General features: G+C 49.2%; 1 protein-coding gene across 2 annotated transcripts in view; it reads left to right on the top strand.

The window, feature by feature from the left end:
- The first annotated feature begins 3300 nt into the window (after nucleotides 1-3300).
- Pax5 (paired box 5) overlaps nucleotides 3301-23125 on the top strand; it is a 165245-nt gene continuing 145420 nt past the window's right edge. The window contains exons 1-3 of one of the 2 annotated variants that reach the window (XM_036179224.1): nucleotides 3301-3363; nucleotides 15481-15646; nucleotides 21237-21434. In XM_036179224.1, the coding sequence (XP_036035117.1) occupies nucleotides 3318-3363; nucleotides 15481-15646; nucleotides 21237-21434 (410 nt within the window). In that variant the 5' untranslated portion in view covers nucleotides 3301-3317. Of the gene's footprint in view, nucleotides 3364-9768; nucleotides 9812-15480; nucleotides 15647-21236; nucleotides 21435-23125 lie in introns of those variants that run through there. The other variant, XM_036179225.1, reaches the window with a different exon arrangement.

Genomic DNA, 23125 nt, shown 5'->3' with positions numbered 1-23125 from the left:
CACCAGCCCCTTTCCTGGGCCTCCAACCTGCCTCTGCCATTCTGTCTTTCTCTATAGATTCTCCTCGCATTTCCTAGCCGGCTTAGCTAGCATGACTGTCTGCCTCTGAGTGCCCCCCCACCCCCCGCCCCCGTCTCATTGCTTGGTGTGGCATTAAAACACAACATATGTTGAGGTTAGTGTGTTGTTTCGGCAATATGGCTAGAAAAAAACATGCCTGATTCTGTTCTTAGAACATTTCCGGTCACTAGAATTTGGTTTCCCCTCCAGGCGATGCCAGCGAGGGTTCCACCTTGCAGGCCGCTGCTGCGGAGCCCGCTGGCTGTGTGTACGCATGTGTTCAATTGTGGATACCCCGACCTACGGTTGCAAACAGGGCGGGCACTCCGAGCCGAAAGCTGAACACAGGTTTTTAGAGTTTTAGGCGAGGAACTAGGGTGCATTCAGGGATCCCGACACCTTTCTAAGCCTAGACTCCTCGCTTGCTTCCTGGCCCTTACTCTGTATCTCTAGGGCCGCAGCATCAATTCCGTGTCCTCCGAAGTGGTTTAGTTTGTCTCCTGCTCCGCAGCGGGGAGCTGCCTCTACGTTCAACGCTGCAGGCAGAGGGTTTAGGGGAGTTGAAAGTACGCTAACCGGTCGCAAGAAGGCGTCAAGCCACAGCTGGCCGAGTGAGCAAAGGAGCCGGTGGCTAGGCCTGGGTACCGCGGAAGGGGATTCTGAATTGCGATCCTAGCACCAGGACCTCAGGACTCGCGAGGTTGAGGCTTGCGACGACGGGCGCCCCCTCGGGAACGCACGTTTGTTCCACACTGGTCCGAGGCGCAGAGCGCAACGCCCCGTCAGCCCCCGGGTCTGCTATTTTTGGAGTCTGGCAAACCCGCCATTCGTAGTGTTTGGCCTAATCCTGGTTCCTAGCTAGATGTAGGCAGGAACGAAATAGTGGTCGATGTGCTCTCCCTTAATCCCAAAGCCCCCACAAAATCAAAATATACACCCGAAACTCATCAAATCGTCTCACAAATTCACAACTAAAGCCAACACAGCAAAACAAACCCCAAACCCTCATCCAAGAGCATAGCTCATTAAAAAGAATCAAAATCGAAGAAAGCAAAATAAACACATTTACCAATGCAGCACACACAAGGCACTTACAGATACAGAACATATCGCAGCACTGCTCAGTTCTAAAAGCCTGGCAAGGAGAGCCTACAAGGGCAAAGTACAAAACCCATACGAAATCAAAGCAGGCAAGACAGACAATACCCATCCCAGAGCTAAACCTGCAAAAATCAGTTTCACAAAGGGAAAAAAACCACAACAACAACAAGCAAAACGCAAGAAACAAAAGATTCACAGATAATGAAAACTCACAGGAAACAAACAACAAAACAAAAACCCTAAATAGGAAGAAAAGAAAAGCCTACAACTCCCGCCCCAGCCCAGGGTGAACTGTCAATTCCGAAAGGGCTTTTGATCTCCAGGCGCGGACAGGCCGCTCCTCCCCAGCGCTGCCTCCCGGCACCCGCGGAGGAAGGGCGGGAAGCCGGAGCAGAGGCCGGAAGGCGGACGAGAGTCTAAAGCTCCAGGACCGCCAAAAATCAAGCCGCGGAGTAGGGACCGGGACCCACAGGCTGCAGGGAAGAGGTGGCACCGGGGAGCGCGCAGACCACTTGGTGTGGGGGCCGCCCGGGAATCCTCAGCCACGTTTCCGATTGTGGCGAAATCTGCTCAGTGGATTCGTGATGTCCGGTTCCCACTAACCCCCTCCCCCTATCCTCGAACTCTAGGCTCTTCCCCCTAGGTTGCAGCCCAGCCTCGTGACCACCCCCTCAAAAAAAAAAAAAAAAAAAATCAAACAAACACTCTCTCTGAGGACGATTCACTTTCCGAAACTGCCATTGTCCAGCGGGCCAGGAGTGCTCCCCCGCCCTGAGAACCTTCCCCTGCGACCACCCCGCGGCGGGGCTCCATAGGCTTCTTCTAGTGGCCAAGGAGCTGCTTAGATTCCAGACTGGGGAGGAGACAGTAGGGGAGGCTTGAGCTTGGGCCGCTGGGAGCTGGGTTGTAAGCGCCACACATTTGCCTAGTCTCTTCGCCTCTGATTTCACCTCTGGAATCAAGTCTGGGACTCGGGATGCCACAAGGTCTCCTGGCCTGAGGGCAGTGGGATTTCATTTAGGGGCTTGGGTAAGGTGTTCAGAATTTTCGCTTGTTTCTGAACCTACCGAGATGGTTCTGCTTGGCCCGGGTGTTACAAAGCAGAGGTCCGGGTTTTATCAGCAGCCTTTCTGTTGAACCTCTTGGGCTCTGGGCAGAAAGGGACAGTGCTCTAGAGAGATCTGGGACCTAGAAGCTGAGTGGAACCTGGGGTCTGTAGGGATCTGAAGTTGCCCCAGAAGCAGAGCCCAACAGACCTACGGAGGTTGCAAATGGGTTAGGGGTGGGGTAGTTGGGAACCCGAGGGCGGGCGCCGCCCTAGGGGTGAATCTGAGGATGCTAGAATGTCCCCTGTGGCTAGCACAGGGTTCAAAATCACCTGCTTGGCAGAATTGTTCTTTCTTTAAAATAAAAAACGGGCCCAGTGGCACCCACAAAACAAGGTTTGCATGTAGGGCGGAAGCGCACAGGGCCGCGACCCCCAGACGCAGGTTTGGAAGCAGGTGCGACCGGGTGGCTCGGGATCAGCCTCAGTCTGCTCCTTCCCCTAGGCGCGAGACTAACGCGGGGCGCAGTCTGAATCCTTCCTTCCCTCCCCCCAACCCCCTATAAAAGTCCAAGGCGGCACCGAGGCCGCACTGCTGTTCTCCGGGCCTCTCGCACGCCTTCGGCTCGGTCCGCCCCGTCTGGCAAGCTGGGCAGGCCGCAAAGTCAACACCCTTTCCCGGCTCCTGGCCCGCGGTGCGGGGCGGTGCGCCGGGGGCGCGGTGTGTCTGGGGACATCTTGTGATGTTGGCGAGAACAGGACATGATCTCACATGGCGAGAAGCTCTTTAGTTCCTTAATCATTTCACGGTGCCTTCGGACGCTTTTTTTCCACCTAAAACGTTTAGTTTCAGCTCAGTGATCAGCTACCCCAGCTCGGCGGGGGAGCGGAAGGCTTGAATTATTCCGACTTGTGAGCGGGCCCCGGCCCCCCCCCCCAAAAAAAAAAGAAAGAAAGAAAAAAAAAGAAAGAAAGAGAGAAAAAGAAAAAGAAAAAAGAGAAAGAAAGAAAAAAAGAAAAAGAAAAAAAAAGGAAAGGAAGGGGAGGGGAAAGGCACAAAAAAGTGGAAACTTTCCCCCCTGTCCATTTCATCAAGTCCTGAAATATCAAAATGGATTTAGAGAAAAATTACCCGACTCCTCGGACCATCAGGACAGGTAGGACCACCGCGAAACGGGCATCAACCGTGCTAACTCTGGGGCACATTCTCCGGCGCTAGTGCCCAGGGAAAGGAGAGGGAGTTTCCTCAGGGAAAGGCCTGTCCTGTCCGTCTACGTGTATTTGCAGGGTTTTCGCTAGTCTGTCCAGGTGTCTTCAGGGAGAACTGTTTTCTTTGGGGTTTATTTGTTTCTGTTTCTGATGCTTGTGTTGGTGTTATCTGGAGGTGTGCAAGTTTGGGTCTGGGTGTTTGTCTAAGAGGCCCAGGGAGTGCAGGATTGCCAATGAGTTTGTGTGCCCCTAATTAAGTGTTTTGTTTGAGTTTGTGTGCCTGCTTGTACCTTTACAAGCTTATATCTTTCTTCCTTTGGGTGTATTAGTGTATGTGTGTGTGTGTGTGTGCATGTTTTTTTTTGAAGCCTCCAAAACCAGGATCTGTGTAAATATTTTGTATATAATTTTGATAAGCATCTCACTCATCATGCATCTACTATTTTGAGGGTCTTTCACCTCTCATACCCCAAGTGACTTTGGAAATAAGAAGTGGTGATTTTGACCCCTTTATTTTTGGATGTCAACAGCTGTCCAATGTGTACATGCCAATACACACAAAAGTGCTTGTCTCCAGGCACACACATGGCTCTGGGGCCTACTAGGGGTGCAGTGCACAAAACATGTGCTGCTAGGCCTAGGTCTTACTTTATTGAGAGGTAGAATCAAAAGTGGTGTGAATTCATGGCAATTAGGCCCTCACTGTGCACTGTTTCGTTCTTGGGATACTATATTGAATGTAGCATTTGTATACAAGGGTCTCTCCTATGGCAGGCACAACATTGGTGGGTGAGAACAATCTGTGACCTCTCATGACATTTTGACATTTACTCCCCACCCCCACCCCAAATCACTTGCCTTTAAGCTTTCACCTAGACTAGCCTGACATTGTATGTGTCTATGTGTCACACTGTATGCTCAGGCTATGTCCTGTGGGTACCGCTCCAATGGAGGAGAGTTCAAGGGGGTGTATATATGTTTCTAGCCTGGTCCTTTAGCTGGGGTGACTGTATGTTCATAGGTCTTCTTGGCACAATGCCTCTGTGTCTCTCAGAGGCCGAGGCACTGGGTAGCAGGGTGTGCTTATGTCTGAGGAGATGTGGCAGAGCAGCAGGCCTCTGTCTACCCTAAGTCATAACCTGGTATGACATCCCCCTTTTCCCATTAGGCCCTTGTGCCAATGTGTACACAAATACTCTGAACTATGGCAAGAAACTCACTCCTTCCTGGGTCATCTGTGAGACCCCCCAATTCTACTCCAGCTTTTGATAAAAAGTCAAGAGCAGAGAGGAGAAAACTTAGACACCATGCCAGGATGACTTTCTGGCACACTTGTGGGTTCAGGAAAGCCGTGATAGATGAGAGTAAAGGCGGGGGCCAGAACATGGCTGTGATGAGTACAGATGCAGAAACCTGGAACTCCATCCCTTTCCATTCTTAATTCCAAGACAAGCTTCCCTTCTCCAAGTGGTGGGATACCCAAAGGTACCTCTGCCGGGGTTGTTTATTGTTGGAAATGGGTTGGATGCATGTGAGTCTAGAGGGGTCTGAGTGGCTGCCTTTCCCGACAAGCTGTCTACTACGAAGAATATAATTCATGGCGGTCGATGGGCTCTTTGATTAGTTCAATCGCCTGAATAATCATTTAATCAATAAAGCATTTCACTCTTCTGTGCTGTTAGGCTGGGTGGGGTTTGCATAGGGGAATTCTAGGGGGATTTGGAGCTTCACGTTCTAAGAGCCACACCCCTTACTGATGGGTTAGGGTAAAGGCCACCTGCTTGGGAAGGATTAGCAGCTCAGGTGAGAGTACCCTTCTGCTGGTCTTCCAAGTCCTGAGGCCCAGCCTAGGGAAGAGAAGGGAGAGGACTGAGGGGCTGTCCAGGTACTCAAAGGCCATCTTGGTCTACTTTTTGCCCTCAACTTCTAAGCCTTTCATGGGCCACCAAACTGTTCTTTCCTTCCTCCAGAATTATACAATATTCCTTCTCCAAACTCAGCTTCCCCATCTGCAGTGTCTTTATAGCTCAAAGCCCAATATTAAGGAAGGCCAGCACACAGCAGAGAACCACTTAAGCAGTTTCTCCCTTCCTGGGAAAAGAGGAGCTACAGAGGGCAGGAACCGAGGATGCACAGCAGACAGGGCTAGATGTAGAAGTAAGGAGAATAGCACTTCCAATGAATGGGGCAGCAGCCTCTCCAAAGGCTCCAGGAGACTTTCCAGGGGTTGTTCTCTGTGTTCTAGGCACAAGAAGCTGAGGTCTTAGGAGAAAGGACTGCTAAGTCTTAAGTCTTGGGGGAGAGACTGTGCCGGTGCTCCAGATCTGCAAGGGCAGACCTTGCTTTATTGAAAGAAAGAGCAGGCAATGGGTTGGAAGTGGACTGCAAGAGTGAATCTGAGGCCAGGATTCCATGGCAGCACCAGCATAGTGAGAGCCTTCTGTAAGCTGGAGGGAATGTTGGGGAGCTGGGGAAGAGGTGGTGTGTGCCCAGTCAAGTAAAGTCGCCAAGTGCAGAGATAGATAGATAGATAGATAGATAGACAGACAGACAGATAGATAGATAGATGGATGCCCCCTCTCCAAAGGTGTTCTGGCTTCTGAAACATTCTCAAAATGGCCACTCTTCCAACAGGCAGAACTTTCCACAGCAATTCAATTGAAATAAGTTGTGCATTTTTGTTTTGTTTTGCCCCTCCCCCCACCATGGTGGTTTTGGTTCACAGGTCTGCATCCTCTGTCTAGCTCTCTGCTAGCCCTTCCTGGACCCAGGGTGCAGATGAAGGCAAGGGTGAGGCATGGAAGCACAGCTCTTTTAAGGAATAGCTGTGTGAGTTCAGACTGGTCAGTTAACCTCTCAGTGCCACTGTTGGGCAGCCTGTAAGGATGGACTGGGTGGTCCTATCAGGACTCTTCACCTCTTTGGGGATTTGAAGTTTTCAGAGCTCAGGCATTGCTAAGTATAGGGAGGGGCTACCTTCCTCCACTGATTAGTCTGAGTCCCACAGAGAACATATCCGAAGCTGAGCACTGTGAAAGGGGGAATCTGGGCTGCTCCTCTTGGAATGGTTTCTGCAGTTTCACCCTGCCCTCAGAGTGCCCTAGGGATCCTGTTCAAACAAAGCAGGACAAGTGGCTCCTTCAGACATCATCCAGATGAATTATTTGGTTTGATGTCACCTTCCCTTCCAGCCTCCAGTCTTCCTTCTATTCCAGACTTGCTCTAGTATGACCTCAGACAAATTATATCCTGCCTCCTACCCTCAGGTTCCACATCTGTAAAATGGGGAAAACATTGTCCCAGAACCCTTTTAGTTTTAAGATCCTAGATCTGGGTTTGGAAACTCAAGGAGCATGACTAGGAGCATGACTAGGAGCATGAGGTACCATTGACGGCTTCTCTAGAGCAGCCCCAAATCTTGAACTTGCTAGTGGGAATTAAGAGTCCCATAACTTCCTTGGAACTGAATTCTTGTGGAATTATAGGATGAAGCCAATGGAACCCTATGCCATCACAGCCATTTTCTTCTTGTAACCTTCCTGCCCTAAGGCAGAGGTGATGTGAGGGGCAGAGATCAGGACTGGGAGCGGTTCCAGACAATGAAGAGAGAAAGCTACCACCCCACCACCTTGTACACCACAACCTTCTGAGTCCCCAGAGACTGGTCTTTCTTGGCCGTTTTCCTGCAGCTGTGCCCTAGTGGGGGTGGGGATGGTGTCAGCCAGGGGAACCTTGCCTACTTGTCCCGCACAGCTGCTGCGATCAAGACAGCTATAGAGGGGTGGGCCCAAGGATTGACCTAGTATAGAAATGTTAGAAGTGGGGCAGGGGGGGGGGGGGGAGTGGAAACTGAGGAAAAATTCAGGCAGAAAGTAAAAGAGAAAATGGACTGAGGGTCCTCTGGAAATCTGCCTGAGTTCTGTCCCCTCTGAACTATCCCTGAAGCAGACATCTCAGTGTTCTTGTTCGGATGGATTTATGTTTTATATATCAGAGATTCAAAGGGGTGAGTGTGTTGGTTGGGTTGGGTCTTAGCACACTAGAGGGGTCACAGAACTATAGCTGCTTGGGTGAAGACACTTCATTTTTTAAAAAAGTCCAGCTGCTTTGACTGCAGTCTGAGAGCTTTACAGAACTTTGCTGGATCAGAATTCCACTAGAAGTCTGTCCATTTTGTCCTAAAATCTACAGGTACTCTGGTGAGGGAAGGCCAGCTTTTCCTGGCAGCTGGGAACTGCAGCGTTTGTAACCATCCTGGTACCACACTGCCAGGCTCTTTTAAGTAGAGGCGACCCCACAGCCGCTGGCTTCAGGTGCTCTCATTAGCTCTGGATGCCAGTGGACGCCTGCCTTCCGTTTTAAAGAGGCCTTGCACCAGATGCGGAAATCCTCTTGTTGACAGAAGCTTTGAGCTAAGAGTATCACCAGCTCCCAAGGGACCTATCAGCTCCCAGGCTGAGACTGCAAAACGGATCTATGGCTCTGTTGCTTGAGACAATCTGGTCCAAGCTTTAGAGACTCCTCAATTTCTGGTAACCTTAAAGTAATATTCCCCCAACTCTGCCTTTGGTTAATGCTGCGCTGGAGCCTCTGTGGATAGAATGAGAAGGGAGGATACAGAGGAGACGGCCGTCGCTTAGTAGATTCTTGATAAAATTAGGAAATGTTTCCGTTGGAAGGAACCAGCATCAAAGACCCTTTCACTAAACTCTGCCCATTTTACAGAGGTGCAAAGTGAGTCTGAAGCGACAGGCATACACTCGTAAATCAGCCACCTAGACTGAAAGGCGAATCTCTACGACACTGCACTTCTTCCTCCAACATCTGTGGGTGTTTTTCTTTCTTTTTTTCCTTCTGGAGACTTCGCTCCCAGTCCTCACCCTTCGTCCCTGTCTTGGTTGCTCTTAGTCTCTAAGCGCATCCCAGAATCCCAACAGCCGGCAGAAAGGTTGGCTCTGTGGGACCAAGAGCCGGGCTTCCCCAGACACTGCGTGGGCCCTGTTCTCTCTCTCCCCCTTTTCCTTCCGCGATCCACTAGGCCTTCTCCCCACGCGTTTGTCAATGAACGTGGCGCCGCCGCTTGGGCCCCGCCCCCCATTCTCTCCCATTGCCCAGGTACGGGCTAATCAGGCGGAGCCCGTGGGTTGCTTAGCCAATAGGACAGTATTTCGGGCTAGGGCCGCATGTCCCCGTTCTGATTGGCTTGATGAGGCGTGATTGGCAGGTGAGCTCCCGCCCCGCCCCCGCCCGGAGGGAGGCTGAGCCCCGGGCGGCGCTGTCCACACGCAGCGGGTCCTGAAAGCGGCTCCGGGGCGGCGCGGTGGCGCACTGTGCGCGCCGAGCAGGCGGAGGGCTAGCGCCGGCGGCGGCGGCAGCAGCGCGGGCATTAGAGGCGGCAGGGGCTTCATCGCAGCACCGACAGCCCTGGCGGCCCCAGCAGCCCCGGCGGCAGGGACCTGCATCCTCTCCTGCGCCCTTCGCTCACCGCTGGGCAGACGCGGCGGCTGTCCCGGAAGAGGCAAGCCGGGGACAGTCCCACCCGGACCCCCGAGAGCGGGCAGCGGATCTCCAAGAGTTGGTAGCGTGAGGCACAGCCAGGAGCGAAGGGGCCCGGAGCCTCGGGGCCCGCGGGAACTTTAAAGACGGCGGGTCTCGGTCTTCGAGGGCTGCAGTTCCGGGGCGCTCGGGGCTCCCAGCCTCAGCAGCTGTAGCGCCTGGGAATCCGCCGCGGTCCCTGCGCGGCCGGAGAGGGAGTTCTCTGCAACTTCGTTGGAGACGTCGGAGAGCCGGCGGAGGTGGAAGGGCACGTCCAGCCCCAGAGACACGGAGCAGCGGGAGACAGGACGAATCTGGCGGAGGCCGAGGGGGTGGACAGACCTCTCAGCAGCAAGACCGAACCAGCCTGGCAGCCCGCGGGCCTCGCCGCCCCAGAGTGAGACGAAGGGCCGTGTGCTCGCGGCCTCTTGCAAGCTTCTGCTCCGGCGCCCGCCGAGCGCCCCTAGTTATCCCGGAGGTGGGCCCCTGAGCTATGCCCTCGACGCTGCGGGCGCCTGGGCCTCAGCTTCTCGGGTGTGGGCCGGGAGCCGCCGCTTGAGCCCGCCGAGGAGCAAAGGCAGCTGGAGTTGGGCGCCCGCTCCCAGACCGACTGGCTGAACACTGTTTCCCGCCTCTCGGCTCAGCTCTCCGTGATCTTCCGCAGGAGGCTTGGAGAGGGACACCACGGCTGCAGAGGTGGTTTCTGAGCCCAGCTCACACGGTGCCTGGCCTGGTGGCGCGGCTCCCTAGGCTCTCAGAGCAGCCCTTTGGCGCCGAGAGGCAGCGGCGCGGGCCGACCTGCAGTCTGGAGCGCCCCGATGGAAATACACTGTAAGCACGACCCGTTTGCATCCATGCATAGTAAGTAGGCGGCGAGCTCGCTTCTCTCACTCTCCGGCCGGGGTCGGTTTGGGGGTGCCGGACTGCGGGGCAGGTACGAAGTTCTGGAGAGTTCGGGACCTCTGTAGCTGCGTAGACAAGTTTGCAAAGTGCAGGGCTTTCCGGCAGCAGACGCGGAACGCATTTGGCCGCTAAGGCCGAAGCGCCTGGTCGGTAAATCCCGCCTCCAGCAACGAGGTAGTAGTGTAGGCAGCGAGCTGTAGCCTTTCCGGGTCTCCAGCAGCTAATTATCAGAACCTTGGTTCATACTCATAGACGGCTCGAAACTGGGCCAGTTGGAAGGCAGGAAGTTTTAACAGAGGTCCGTGAGAGTCTCAGACAGCGCCCCAAACCCCAACTCTGTTGGTGCCCCTTTCAGCCATGGGACTGACCAAGACTGATGCTTAGAATGAAGAGTGGGACCCCGACCAGTCCCTGTATGTGTGAAAAAAAAGACGTGAGAGTTAAGAAAGTACACCTGGTCCAGGGTTCCAAATGCGTCCTGGGTCGAGGAGAGGGGATTTTAAAAAATCAACGAAGTCCGGGTCCCTAAGCTACACTTCAGTTCAGGCATCGGCCAGTACAGTCAGAGACCTTTAAAGACACCATTGGGTCGTTCTCTGTAGGGTGCCTGCCTTGAGGTGGCTTCTCTCCTAGAAAGAAAAAGAGAGAGGAAGAAAGAAAGAAAGAAAGAAAGAAAGAAAGAAAGAAAGAAGAAAGCTAATTAGTCACATGCAGGCGCGCCTGCCTTTTGAAAGCCTGTGCGGTGTAGGAGACCGGCAGGGTCATTTCGGGCACCGGCAGGGCCCTGCTGCCTGACCCGCAGGGATTCTGCCAGTTCACCCATTAACACAGCCTCCTGTGAGATGAGCGCTCTTCTCACGGTGAGTTAACGCTGGATTAGATTCGGAGATTTCAAGGAAATTCCAAGTGGAACGAATCGCGTTTCCCTTCTGTTGGCTGTAGAATCGGCCAGGGGAAGGCGCCAGGCTTTGGCAGACTGCACTCGGATGCCCAGCTCGGGTCTCTGAGGACTGCATATTGCCGAATAACTCCGTGGCTGGCAGTCGGCTCCAAGCTCGCTTAACCTCAACCAGCCGGGATCCCGCTACTCTAGCCGTGGGTCCCCTATTTAACAAAGACAGCAAGCAGACACCCCGCTAGAGAGAAGGCAAGCTGGGGCAAGAGTCTTCGTGTGTCTTCCACGAAGGGCCCAGTGGCCTGGCGGCAGGGGAAGGTTTGTTTAGGCAGCCTAAGCGGGCTGCGAGCAGGTCAGCTTCTCTTTGTGTCAACATCCCAGTCGGAGGTAATCCTCCCAAGCGGCAAAAAGATTCGCACAGAGAAGCGGCTTGCTCTGGTCCCAGCCCCAACGATTCCTCCCCTTTTGGGGACTGGGTTTAAGCAGCTTCCTGTCTACCTCGGCTCCAGCGTCTTCCACAGTATTTTCCTGCACAAACTGGCTCTGGAGCCTCTTTGCTCTTACTCAGAGCGAACCTGAAAACAAACGAGTTGGGGGCAAACACTCTGAGAGGTGGGTAAGCGCTGGCTCAGCCAACAAGCAACTGGGAGACAAGATGGGTAGGGCTGGCTCCCGTGGTTCCTTCCTTACTGGCGGAAATCCAAAGGCCGGTACTGCCTCTCTCTGTCCAGAGTTCTGCTGCCCAGAGGTCATGCCCAAGCCCTTGGGGAGACAGCATCAGACTTGGTGGTCTTCCGGTGTGCATCCGTGTGGAGAAGCAGCTCCTTCCAGGTGCAGGTTAACCAACTGCTAATGTCTAAGCCTTGCTGCCTGGCCTTCAATCTGCCCCCTCCTCGGGAAGTGCTCCCTCCTCCCATTCCCAGTCTCCCTGGCAGCACAGTGGGGGCTGGGCCAGCCTAGCTTCTTGAGCTAGTGGAAGCCCTTGGCTTCTCCGGAAAGACCCTCAGTTCCCAAAGCTGTTTGCTTGCACAACGTAGTCTGTCTCCAGGTCCCAATTTGCTGGCGATGAGGGCAGAGAAAACAGGCTCTGCAAGGAGGCTGGGTCTTTCCCTTCATCTTTATTTCTGGCTCTGGTCAGTTTTTCCTTGTGACCTCCCTTCTTCCCCCACCCCACCCCCAACCAATTCTGCACAGGACAGCTTCAGTTGGTAGGGACAGGCACTGCTCTATAGTGGGCTTTCTGAGTTCAGAGGTACCCCTCACCCTACTCTAGTTCCATCAAGCACACTGGTACAATGACTCTCTGCTAGATGTTTCCTTCCCCCAAGCATTTTACCAGTTAGTTACAAAGTACTTCTGTGGCCAATGTCACACCTGAGTGTGACCCAAACCCTCAGTTACCTCCATTTTACAGAATATGATACTGAGGCTAGAGAGATAAACACACTGACAGAAAACAGCTGTAACTGGTTCTTGGGAATAGAGGCATACTGTTAGGCTTTGGAGAATTAATGGAGAGGGGCAAGAGAAGGATTTATTACTGAGAGGTCAGTGGACTGCTGGAGTATATACACACGCAAGGCTCTTCTTCTGTGTAGTCCAACTACGTCTGTATTCACAGCATGACTGTTACGTGTGTCAGCACCTGGCTGTCCACTCTCTGCGATCCTGTTTGCATGACTATGTGTGCCTCTTCCTTCTGCTCTGGTGCATTAGGAAGAATTCCAACGATCCAGGCTCTTGTAGTTCAACCTTCAGCTAGCATCAGACATCTCCTTAATTATCTGTGCCTAGCATAGTTTTGGGGTGTGGGCACTCTGTCCCTAACAAGGTCTGAGGAGCATCTGCAGAAGCCAGTTCCTTCCAGAGCAGAGACACAAAGGTCCTAGGGTCACCCGCAATCCCATCATTCTATCAGCCTTCAAACCCTGCTCTTCCAGATGGGGCCATTCCACTTTTGCTGTATCTGTGTTTGTTTCCCAGTTTTGATCTAATCTGTTTGCGTCTGTATCTGCGCTGGTTTCTAAATTCTGCACCCCTAGGAATGATAGCTGAGTTCATGTCTCAGCCCAGTGCTCTCCTGGCCGATGAGCCCTCACCTTGCTGGAATCCTCTGTAGAAGTTGGGACTTGAGTCTTGTAGGGGATGCAAAGCTGGAGCAGGACCTGAGAGGGAGGGAGAGGAAACAGATCCCCACCCGTAGAGATCGGTCTTCTAAAGATCCCCTTCCATTTGTTAGTCTATTTAGACTTTTCCATGCCTTACCCCTCCTCTGCCTGCCTAAGACTCTGTGTCCTATCTAGCCCTTCCTTCTTTGCTATCTGTCTCATTCGCCCCTTCCTCTCTATGGTATAGAGAGAGTATAGAGAGTCAACAACGTCTATATCCTTTGCACATAGCTCTCCTTCCCTTTCTTCTTACTTCTACTCTCCCTCAGACTTTGGACCTCCTCTTCTTATCAGCCCCAGATTAGCTCCTTCCTGAGGCCTGTGGTAAAGTGCTCTGTTGGGTAGATTCACGAACGAGACAAGAGGACCAAGAGGATCTGGGGGCCTGTCCGGACAGTTGAGAAAAGTAAGAGTCACCTGCATCAAGTCTGTGTCAGCTGTGGACACTTGCCTTAGATTCTGCAAATTCCTTAGTATCTTAGCCTTGTGGTCAAAGGGAGGTAGTCTTGGGGATCTGCTGTGATTTAGGGAGACCCGACTCTAACAGACTCTTGGCATTTTTCCCGATCGTACAAACCTATGAATTCCCTTACAGAACTGCTCTTGGCATTGAAATTCTCTGAAGGTTGCCACTGTGTTCTGGACCGGAAGTCTCCATTGTTAGTGGTATAGCAAACAATAATTGCAGTTGGCTACATTAGATCCTATCAAAAGTGTGCTGGGTCTTTTCCCTGCCCTTTTTTTGACACTTGTCTTCCCAATGAGCACATACCAATTTTGGATATACTTTTTTTTACTTAAATCCAGCCTATTCTGGGAAAATTGGTTCAACTCTTTTTTCCCCCCTTAGATGATCTCTGTCCTAGAACAAAGCTCTTGATCAGGGTTACTGTAATCTTTCTGTTTTAGGGAAACTATGCAATTATGTCCCTAGCTGTAAAACTCTATTCAGGAAAATTTTCTGTTTTTTATCTATTTATTTATTTATTTATTTATTTATTTATTTTTATTTTTATTTTTCTCTGCTCCTGTGTGCAATGTTTCAGAACAATCAAAATTCCTTAAAGGCACATTTTGAAAATCAGAGGAAATTTCAGCATAGTTTGGGACTAAGTAATGTAATTACCTAAAAAATTATGGTTTTCTCCGACATAACCTGAACCTGGAGATTTTGGAAAGTAATTTGTGAATTTGCTAGATACTTTCAAGGGTAAAAGCTGTTTTTAGGAGTGTTTTATCCCTCAATTTCAGATGTTGTTCATGGGCCTGGTTGTAGATAAGTCTTGGACTAGGATGGGGTGGTGGTGGCCGAGCTGTGGAGGCTATGTTTCTGTTTTAAAGTTGGAGGGTGTGACCTTGGAGGTGCCTGGACTTCCCTTCTGGAGCCCAGTCTGTCCTAGGATAGGAGGTTTCCCCTCATGGGCCTCTGAGCTGTCAGCAGCATCGAGATACATTCTCTTACTTGACTTTAGCTCCAATCCCCAGCAATGCCTTTAGCCACAGCTTCCCAGCTATAAGACCAATGGTGTTGCTACATTGTATCAGTCTGGTGTTGCTACATTGTATCAGTCGTGTGTTGCTACATTGTATCAGTCTGTTTACTGGCCTGGCTCTTTAGTCAACTCAGGTCGTTTCCCTTCAGCTGGGCGGTGATTACCATTACCGAGTATCAGAGCGGAAAGGGCACTTTCTCTGACTCTTTTAACTTAAAATACACGTCATGGCACTCATAGAAATCTGGGACTTGGGAGTTTTCTTATTTCCTCCTCACCAACTTAAACCTGTTTGCGGATTGCAAAACATGCCCAAAATTTCAGGGACACACCTAACAAATCCTGATTCAGTGGAGTGTGCTGTGTGCAGAAGACCCTGTGACCCATTTCTTTTGTGTGCTCTGAGAGGGTACAATGGTCAAGCCTGCACTTCAACCTCATCGTCTTAAAGAAAGGCTTTAATTTTTTTTTTCTATTTTTAAATTAAGGCAGCGGTTAGGTTTTGTCTCAGTGATCTGAAAATGCTGGTTATTAGAAAGAAAGTCTTTAGTTCTTTGAATTAGATTGCTGGTTTAAAAAACACTTTTCCCCTTGAGATGTAGATATAAGAAGAACCCGTTTCACTTTTGAAGACATTTGTTAAAAGAAAACGAATTCCACTAATTTTCTCCCTCCTTAAATTTGATTAGTTTAAGACATAATTTTCTCCCCAGGATCTTCCTCAAATTCAGCATTGTGTAGTAAATTGTGCTCCTTTCATACAGATTTCTTTTATACATTCCCTTACCAAGTCCCCCAAATGAAGGGAAAATGCTAGCAACTGAAAGAAAAACAGTGTGGGGAGCTACCAGTGGCTCAGTTGATGGCCCACAGATGGACAAAAGCGAAGACTGGTGTTGAAAAGCAACCCAGGGTCCTCATGTCATCTGCATGATTGGACTCCAGGTGCAAGACATCTAGCCTGCCAGCCATTTGTAACCAGAGGGGCTCTGGGTGCTCACAAGGGCACTTCTACTATGTAACTGGTTCTAACCACCCTTCCCCTTGCCTTTTGTTTCTGATCTGTTTCAGGACATGGAGGAGTCAATCAGCTTGGGGGGGTTTTTGTGAATGGACGGCCACTCCCAGATGTAGTCCGCCAAAGGATAGTGGAACTTGCCCATCAAGGTGTCAGGCCCTGCGACATCTCCAGGCAGCTTCGGGTCAGCCATGGTTGTGTCAGCAAAATTCTTGGCAGGTAAAGGCACGGGCTCCAGGCTTCCCTCAATGTTTTAAAGAAAGATCTAAAAGACAGCCCACAGCTGCTCAAGGCGCCAGTGTCACAGGGAGCCTACAGCAGCATTTTGCTCCATACACACCGCACTTGAGTTTGTAAAGTGTTTTGAGATCGTCCTATTCAAAGTAGCTGTGGAAGCCCCTGTTTCCAGTGACATGTGGAATAGGGCGATTTTTGTCAGGAGGAATAATGTGTTTCTCAAAAGTCTGGTGAATTATTTTAAAGAACTCAAAAGTCAGAGGCTCTTGGGAATTGTCCCCAAACCTCTTAGGTGAGCTTGGGGTCAAGGGAATGGCTGGCTGCTGGTGGTGGTGGTGGGGACCCAGAGATTATTGTATTTTTTCTTATTTTTCTTTTTCTCTTCTGGTGCAGGGCTGTGTACGTGTTAAGTGATTGTCCACCACTGAGCTATATTGCCAGCCCTCAGTGTTTCCTTTCAGATGTTTTCAAATAGCACTGGGTATTTAAAAGCCAGCCGTCATCCTCAGTGGTACCCTCAGCCTGCCCCTGCTGGTTGTAGTGTTTCCTTCTGTGTGTTTTGTTTCTTTTGTAGTGACAGGCATCCTAAGTACACGTTAAATTAGAAGGGGGGAAACAAAGCAGCAGCAAACACGAACTCTCAAATCTGACGTTTGAAAGTTGCCACTTGACCCAGCAATTTGCTGCAAGCAAAATACTCACAATGACAGTCCTCTCCAAGGGCTGTGCAGACTGGTAGCCTCACGTTTATTTTTTTCACCAGCCTCAGCACGATCCAGGGAAGGTTTGAAGATGAGGAAATAAGCCTTTCTAGAGCTAACTGACTGGCATAGGCATGTCTGGCCAAGTCAGCACTTGGGCTGGACTGGGTCCTAAATGACTCTGGGACCCTGTCTTTCTCCATAACCCCAAAACACACTGATATGTATTTTTTTAATGTCCTGGGCGTGTGACATTGTTCTAGGTCTCCCCTGGCAGACGGGAACATCTCAGGCTTAGCTCTTGAGGGCTTTCTTACTGTCTCTCTTCTCAGTGGTCCTCGTCTTTGTCCTGTAGATTGCCTTATGGTTTAACAACTGATACCTGACTGACAGCCATGAACATTTTGAAGTATTTTTGAAGTTTTCTCAGTGACATCATGACTTTCTGCTCTTCTTGTTCCATCTGCTGGAATTTAAACATTCTCCCAACAGTGTTGAATAACCATGTAGGGGATCTTGATTAAGACCAAAGGAAGGCATCTCAGGGACAGGAATCTGGCAGTTCCGTTAGGGCCACCTAGGCCCGTGTCTGTTCTTCATCTTCCTGCCTAGTGTGGGTCACCTCAGCTGTGCAGGATGAGGGCTCAATCTACTTCTGTTTAACACTCAGCCAGCAAATGAGTTCCAGCCAGAGTTCAGAAGGAGCACAGGAAATCAGCCTGGTGGCCATGTTAGACGGAGGGTCAGGGAAAGCTGAGGACAACAAAAGGAAGTGGCTTTGGGGAGACAGGATGAAGAGAGAAGACAAAGGGGGAAAGAATGGTTTTTTTCTTTTCCGGAGACAGAATAGAAACTGTACAAGAAAAGAGGGTGAGAGGAAGCCATTTCAGAGCAGCCGGCCTCACTTCTGGAGCTGAATGGTCGCCACCCTCTTCATGTGATGCTTCTTTGAAAGCCGGGAGAGGGAGAGAGAGGGGAGGCCCTTCCTTTGTTTTTACTGAGACATCTTTGCTGAGCTGACATTTTGTTCGCTGTTTGAAAATTTCAAGATGCCGAGAGCCTTTCTCAGACATCCAAATGACTGAACCTCATGTTGTAGAGCCCCCCGAGCCCTTCACCTCTCCCATGAAGATTGAGGTGGACAGGGATCCTTCTAAAGTCAGGCCAGCAGACTCCCATGGACCAGAATAGATTTGTCACTGGGCAGAGTGGCACTCGGAAGTTATGCGCCGCTCCGGTGCCTGGCCGTTTAAGTTGTCAACAATAAATTGGAATTTCATAGCTCATTATTTTCATAACTAAGAACCACAGTGGACAAAATGTCACTCTAATTAGAACTGCTTTTTAAGAAACAAGTTCAGCCCTAAAACAGTGTGACTGGGAATTTCTGAACTCGGCCTATTTGACCCACAGACTGCCCCCCCCCCCTAGAAAAATTTGATGGGTGCTCACTGGGTGACAGATTGTAGAGTGCTTGGTGTGTGGTGGCTACAGTTTTCAAAGGCTGTATAGCAAGGCAGGCAAAGTCCTTGGGAGCAGGCAAGGATCCCAGTCCCTCCAAGAAGGTATGTGGGCTGACAGTAGTGTGGACATCCAGTCTAGAATTCAAGGCTGTAGAGGAACTGAACATCACATGAAGGCCAAATCAAATCACAGAGCAGGACTGGCATCTCCTCTCATTGGGAATGCCAGGTCATTTGAAATTTGGTGGCATATCACAGATAAAAATAAAACGGTGGGGATTTTAATCCTCAACTGTGCACTCTACTTTATACACAAATTCTCTTTATTTAGTTAATTTTTTTGCAAAATCTTTTCATGGTCATTCTGTATTCTTGTTGTTATAACATCTCTGCAAAGGAAGCATGGCAAATACCCTCCCCTGTAACAGAAATGGGATAACTGAGGTCTAGGAAGGCTGTGTGGCCAAGATCACAGCCATTTGGTGTCAGAGCTGCGGCAGGCATGGCACCTCTTGACTCCCAACCTAATGCTCTTTGCTTTCTTTGCACTGAGGGGCACCGGGCTGGTGGCTGCCGTTCATCTTTTGTCTGTGAGCCAAAGGGCTGCACGGCTGTTTTGCTGAGATGAAAGGGTGGTTATTAAGTCTGAACCCTCACTTGACACAGTCTTGAGTTGGAGTTTCGGGAGTGTCTGTGTTGCCTTCTAAGAGCCTGACCCACGAGTCAGTCAAATGCAAGACAGAGACCTGGGATGTTAAGACTTCGGAATTCCACAGTTGGCACTGCTCAAGTCGGGTGGGCAGGGAGCCCTAGGCTGTCACATACTAGCCATGTAAGCAGGGGGCTTTATTCTGCTGCCTGGTGACTTTCTGTGTGTTCACTGTAGTTCCGTTTGAGTCATGTTTTTTGAGAACACATTGTGGTCTGCATATCTGTAAGCCCTGTCTCAAAGAGACTATCCTTGCCCTAAGAGGACCTAGCAGCTGTTGGCTCATAGAGTGAGTGGTAGATGCTTGAGAAAAGACCCTGTAAACAGTAAAGCTCTCTACAATCGTAAGAATTGCAACTACTAATACTTAAAACGCTATCATCAAAGCAGACACTGTAGTGATGAGAAAAGCACTGGATTCAAAGTCTGGTTTGAAATCTGGGCTGTCTCTGTAACCAGAGGAGTTGGGCAAGTGCCTTAGTCCTCCAATCATTTATTTTCTCTTCTATAAAATCCTGCTAACATCAAAAGATGTGTAAGGATCGTGGTAATTTGAAGAACTTTGTAAACTCTAGAGTGTTGTGCCCAAATAATGAGTTATATGTGATAGTAAATAGTCGGCTTTCTCAGGGCTGGAGAGATGGCTCAGCGGTTAGGGGCACTGGCCGCTCCTCCCGAGAACTGGGTTTCAATAGTCAGCACCCACATGGTAGCTCATACCTGTCTGTAACTCCAGTTCCAGAGAGGCCAACTCCCTCACACAGATTTATATTCAGACAAAATACCAATGCTCGTAATAAAAACAAATAAGTTTAAAAAAAATAATTGGCTTTCTCTTGGGAAGTTGACAGGACTGTAGAGTCTTCAGGAGTTGTTGTGTGCTAGAATTTAGGTGCCTTTCTACTTTCTATCAAAAATAAATTTTCATGGGTATCCATTGAACCCTTTTGTGATTAACAACTTTTTTTTTTTTTTTTTTTTTTTTTAGAAAACTGCTTCCAATGATTTTATAAAAAGAGAAGATAGGTTGGATTTTGTTTTATGGTTAGAATTTGTAAATGAGTCACTCTTCCCAATGAAAAATAGAACTATTTTTTCACTTCTAGAATATTTACTTACTTGGCCCTAAACAGACTTATCCAAGGTAGAGTTTTAACAACACTACAAATGTTCCATCATTGCTTCTGTCCATTGAGTAGAATCACCTCATTCCCTTCCTCCTCTTTTCCTCTCCCTGTTCCTCCTCCGCTCTTCTTCTTCCTCCTCCTCCTCTCCCCCCCCTCCATGCATCTAGCCAAGTCTCCTTGAAATCCCTTATGCTCTTGCCTCCACCTCCCAAGTTCTAGGGATATAGATGTATGCCAACATTCCCAGTGCATTCCCTTACTTCTTATCAATATTCTAGGTTTAAAACTTATCATTTCTAAAATGTCTTTTGGTTTGAAATTTTTTTCAACCTCAAGACAATCTTTGGAGGAGGGGATCAGAAATTCTCTGTAAACACTGAGAAAGACATCCAGTGATGGCTAGGATTCAGAGAAAGACCGAGTCCTTTCCTCCTCCCCTGAAATGATCCTTCCAGTCCCGATTCTCCCTGGTCTCAGGATTTGTGAAACCCTGACATCCTATTTGTGTTAATGAGGAAAAGCTGATAGCATGGAAATGTCCTCAGAAACAGCCATTTACCTCAGGGGAGGATTCTGGGAGAACTGTTGAGAATCTTGGTTGCCTTTTCTGATTACTCAGGATTTGATCTCTAATACATATTTCCCATTAATGCTGGAATCCAACACTCCCTTTCATTTTATATCAGGGTTATTGTTTTTCCTCTTGGAGAAAAAGCTGTAGCATGGGGGACAGCTTCAGAGAATGCTGTAGATTGTTCTGGGGATGGAAAAGCCAGTAAGCTGAAATTTTAGTTCAAGAGGCTTGGCTAGAGTCCTGGCTAGGTACCTTAATCCTTTGTGACCCTGAGGACAACATTTAACCTCTATAAAGCTGTGTTTAATATCACAGAAGGCCACTTCACCTAACTGTCCAGTCACTTACACATTCACCTAAGACAGTTTATGTACTTTAGAGCTGTTAGAGGACCAAAGAAAACTCTAACTCGCAACGTTTTTATAATCTGTAAAACGGTGGATGAACCATTGTCCAATATAATATATGTATTTTATAATTATATTATAAAGTATAATATGAGCCATGTGAGCAATTTGAAATTTTCTCATAGAACATTAAGAAAAGTGAAAGGAAAGTAGTATAATTTATTTTAACTATGAATTTTATTTAACCCAGTGGATACAAATTGTCATTTCAACATATAACTGACATAAAAATTATTAGCGGGCTGGCCAGATAGCTCAGTAGATAAAGACGCTTGCTGCCAAGCCTGATGACTTGGGTTCAATCCCTGGGATTCCGTGATGGAAGGAGAGAACTGACTCCTGAAAGTTGTCTTCTGAGCTTGGCACACACACACGCATACATGGAGACACACATATACATAAAATACGATATTTTAAGAAATAAAATTTAAAAAATTATCGAGCTATTTAATAGCTTTTTGCACTATGTTTAGAAATCTGATTCACTGTTGACATTTTCAGCACATCTTGACTCGCGCTTTCCACATTTCAAATGCTCACCCACTTTGCGGGCTCCTGTGGCTAACTATGGCCCTTTCTTCTCTGGTCCAGGTATTATGAGACAGGAAGCATCAAGCCGGGGGTGATTGGAGGATCCAAACCAAAGGTTGCCACTCCCAAAGTGGTGGAAAAAATCGCTGAGTATAAACGCCAAAATCCGACCATGTTTGCCTGGGAGATCAGGGACCGGCTGTTGGCAGAGCGAGTGTGTGATAACGACACTGTGCCCAGCGTCAGCTCCATCAACAGGTGAGGCTGCGGATGTGGTGCGGCTGCTGTGCTGAGGGTCTGTGCTTGCCTTCTCTTTTCACTCCCTGGGGATAGGAACAAGACATGACCCCCGTGGTGCTTGCTGGACTCTGTCACCTTTCTCCTCTCTAAAAGGGAGAGAACTTCTCAGTCTGGGGACAGGACACCAGGCCAATACTCAGGCCACTTGAATTCTTGGAGCCAGGGAGGATTGGCATCACCCTGTTCACTCTTCACCTATGTGGGGCACTTTGTATAAACTGTCCTGATTAGGCCTTCACAAATACGCCTGCCCCTGCCAGGTCTGAGTGTTAGCTCATCCCAGAGGTTCCCAGGCAGACAGTCCAGTCTCCAGTTTGGACAGAGGTTGAACCACTAGGTGTGGGAAACAAAGTTCCCTTTGGGCTGGGGACATGGAGCACTTTGTTCTAGCCTCCTGCCAACTTGAAGTGAGAAGTCTGCAGATGCTTGCTTGTTTTCTGAGAGCCCAGGGATTTTCTCATGATTCTAATGTGGATCTATAGGGATGTCAAGGTGCTTCAGAGCCAAAGAGATGCCTGCTCCCACCACCCTCAGATCTCACCCTTGGAGAGACAAAACCAGAAATAGACCATGGATGAGGCATAGCCTTTTCCTGGAGTTCACATGCTATTCTTTCTTTTCTCTCCCTTAGGCTGATCCAAACCATATTGACTGATACTGTCAGAGCTTTAAAAATAAATTTCTGACCTGGAACAGGTGTGGAAATACATATGTGTAATTCCAGCACTCTGGAGGCAGGGAGAGCAGCAATTTTGAGGCCAGCCTGGGCTACATAGCAAGACCCCAACTCAAAAAATAAAATACTACATAAAATGAAAATTTCCTTCCTTTTTTTTTTTTTTTTTTGAGACAGAGTTTCTTTGTGTTGCTTTGCACTTTTCCTAGAACTCGATTTGGAGACCAGGCTGGCCTTGAACTCACAAAGATCCGCCTGCCTCTGACTCCCGAGTGCTGGGATTAAAGGCGTGCGCACCACCTCCCGGCTCTTCTTTCTCCTCTCTCTATCTCTTTTTTAATGAGACAGAGTCTCACTACTGTAGTTGGCCTAGAACTTGCTATGTGCTTGAAATGACCCTCCTGTCTCAGCTTCCTGAATGCTGGGGTTACAAAGGTACCACCACCTGAAGAAGGTAATTTTCTATTATAGATAGTGCAGTCTCTGACCCATTTAAGCCTACAAGCAGGAGCTTCGGGTATGACTCAGTTGGCAGAGCGCTTGCCTTGAATACAGGAAGCCCTGGGTTACATTCCTAGAACGACCTAACCCTGGTGTAGTGGTATATGTCTGCAATCCCAGTATCTGGAGTTACAGTAGAGTTAAAGATCGTCCTTTAGCAACATAGAGATTTCTAAGGGAGAGACTTGAGATCTTGCCTCCCAAGTCCAAAGGTATAAACAATTAAACAAGCAAACCCACAGTCGGGGATAAAATGATGAGATGAATATAAACAATGGTTCTCTAAAACCCACGTAAGGAAAAGAAGCCACAAGTCTTGGACTTGAACCATTCCAATTTCTTCCGAGTCACAGCCTACTGTGGCTAGTGCTGAGACTGAGCGCAGAGAATGACTCACTCTCGAAAGAAAGAGGTGGTCAGACCGGAGTGTCCCTGAGGTCTCCTCTGGTCCTGATGGCAGCACAGTGGGCCC

This window comes from Onychomys torridus, chromosome 2 (genome assembly GCF_903995425.1).
Source record: "Onychomys torridus chromosome 2, mOncTor1.1, whole genome shotgun sequence".
In the NCBI taxonomy this organism is placed as follows: Eukaryota; Metazoa; Chordata; class Mammalia; order Rodentia; family Cricetidae; genus Onychomys; species Onychomys torridus.
Note: the sequence above shows the minus strand (reverse complement) of the source record. Positions and strands in the feature narration are given on the sequence as shown.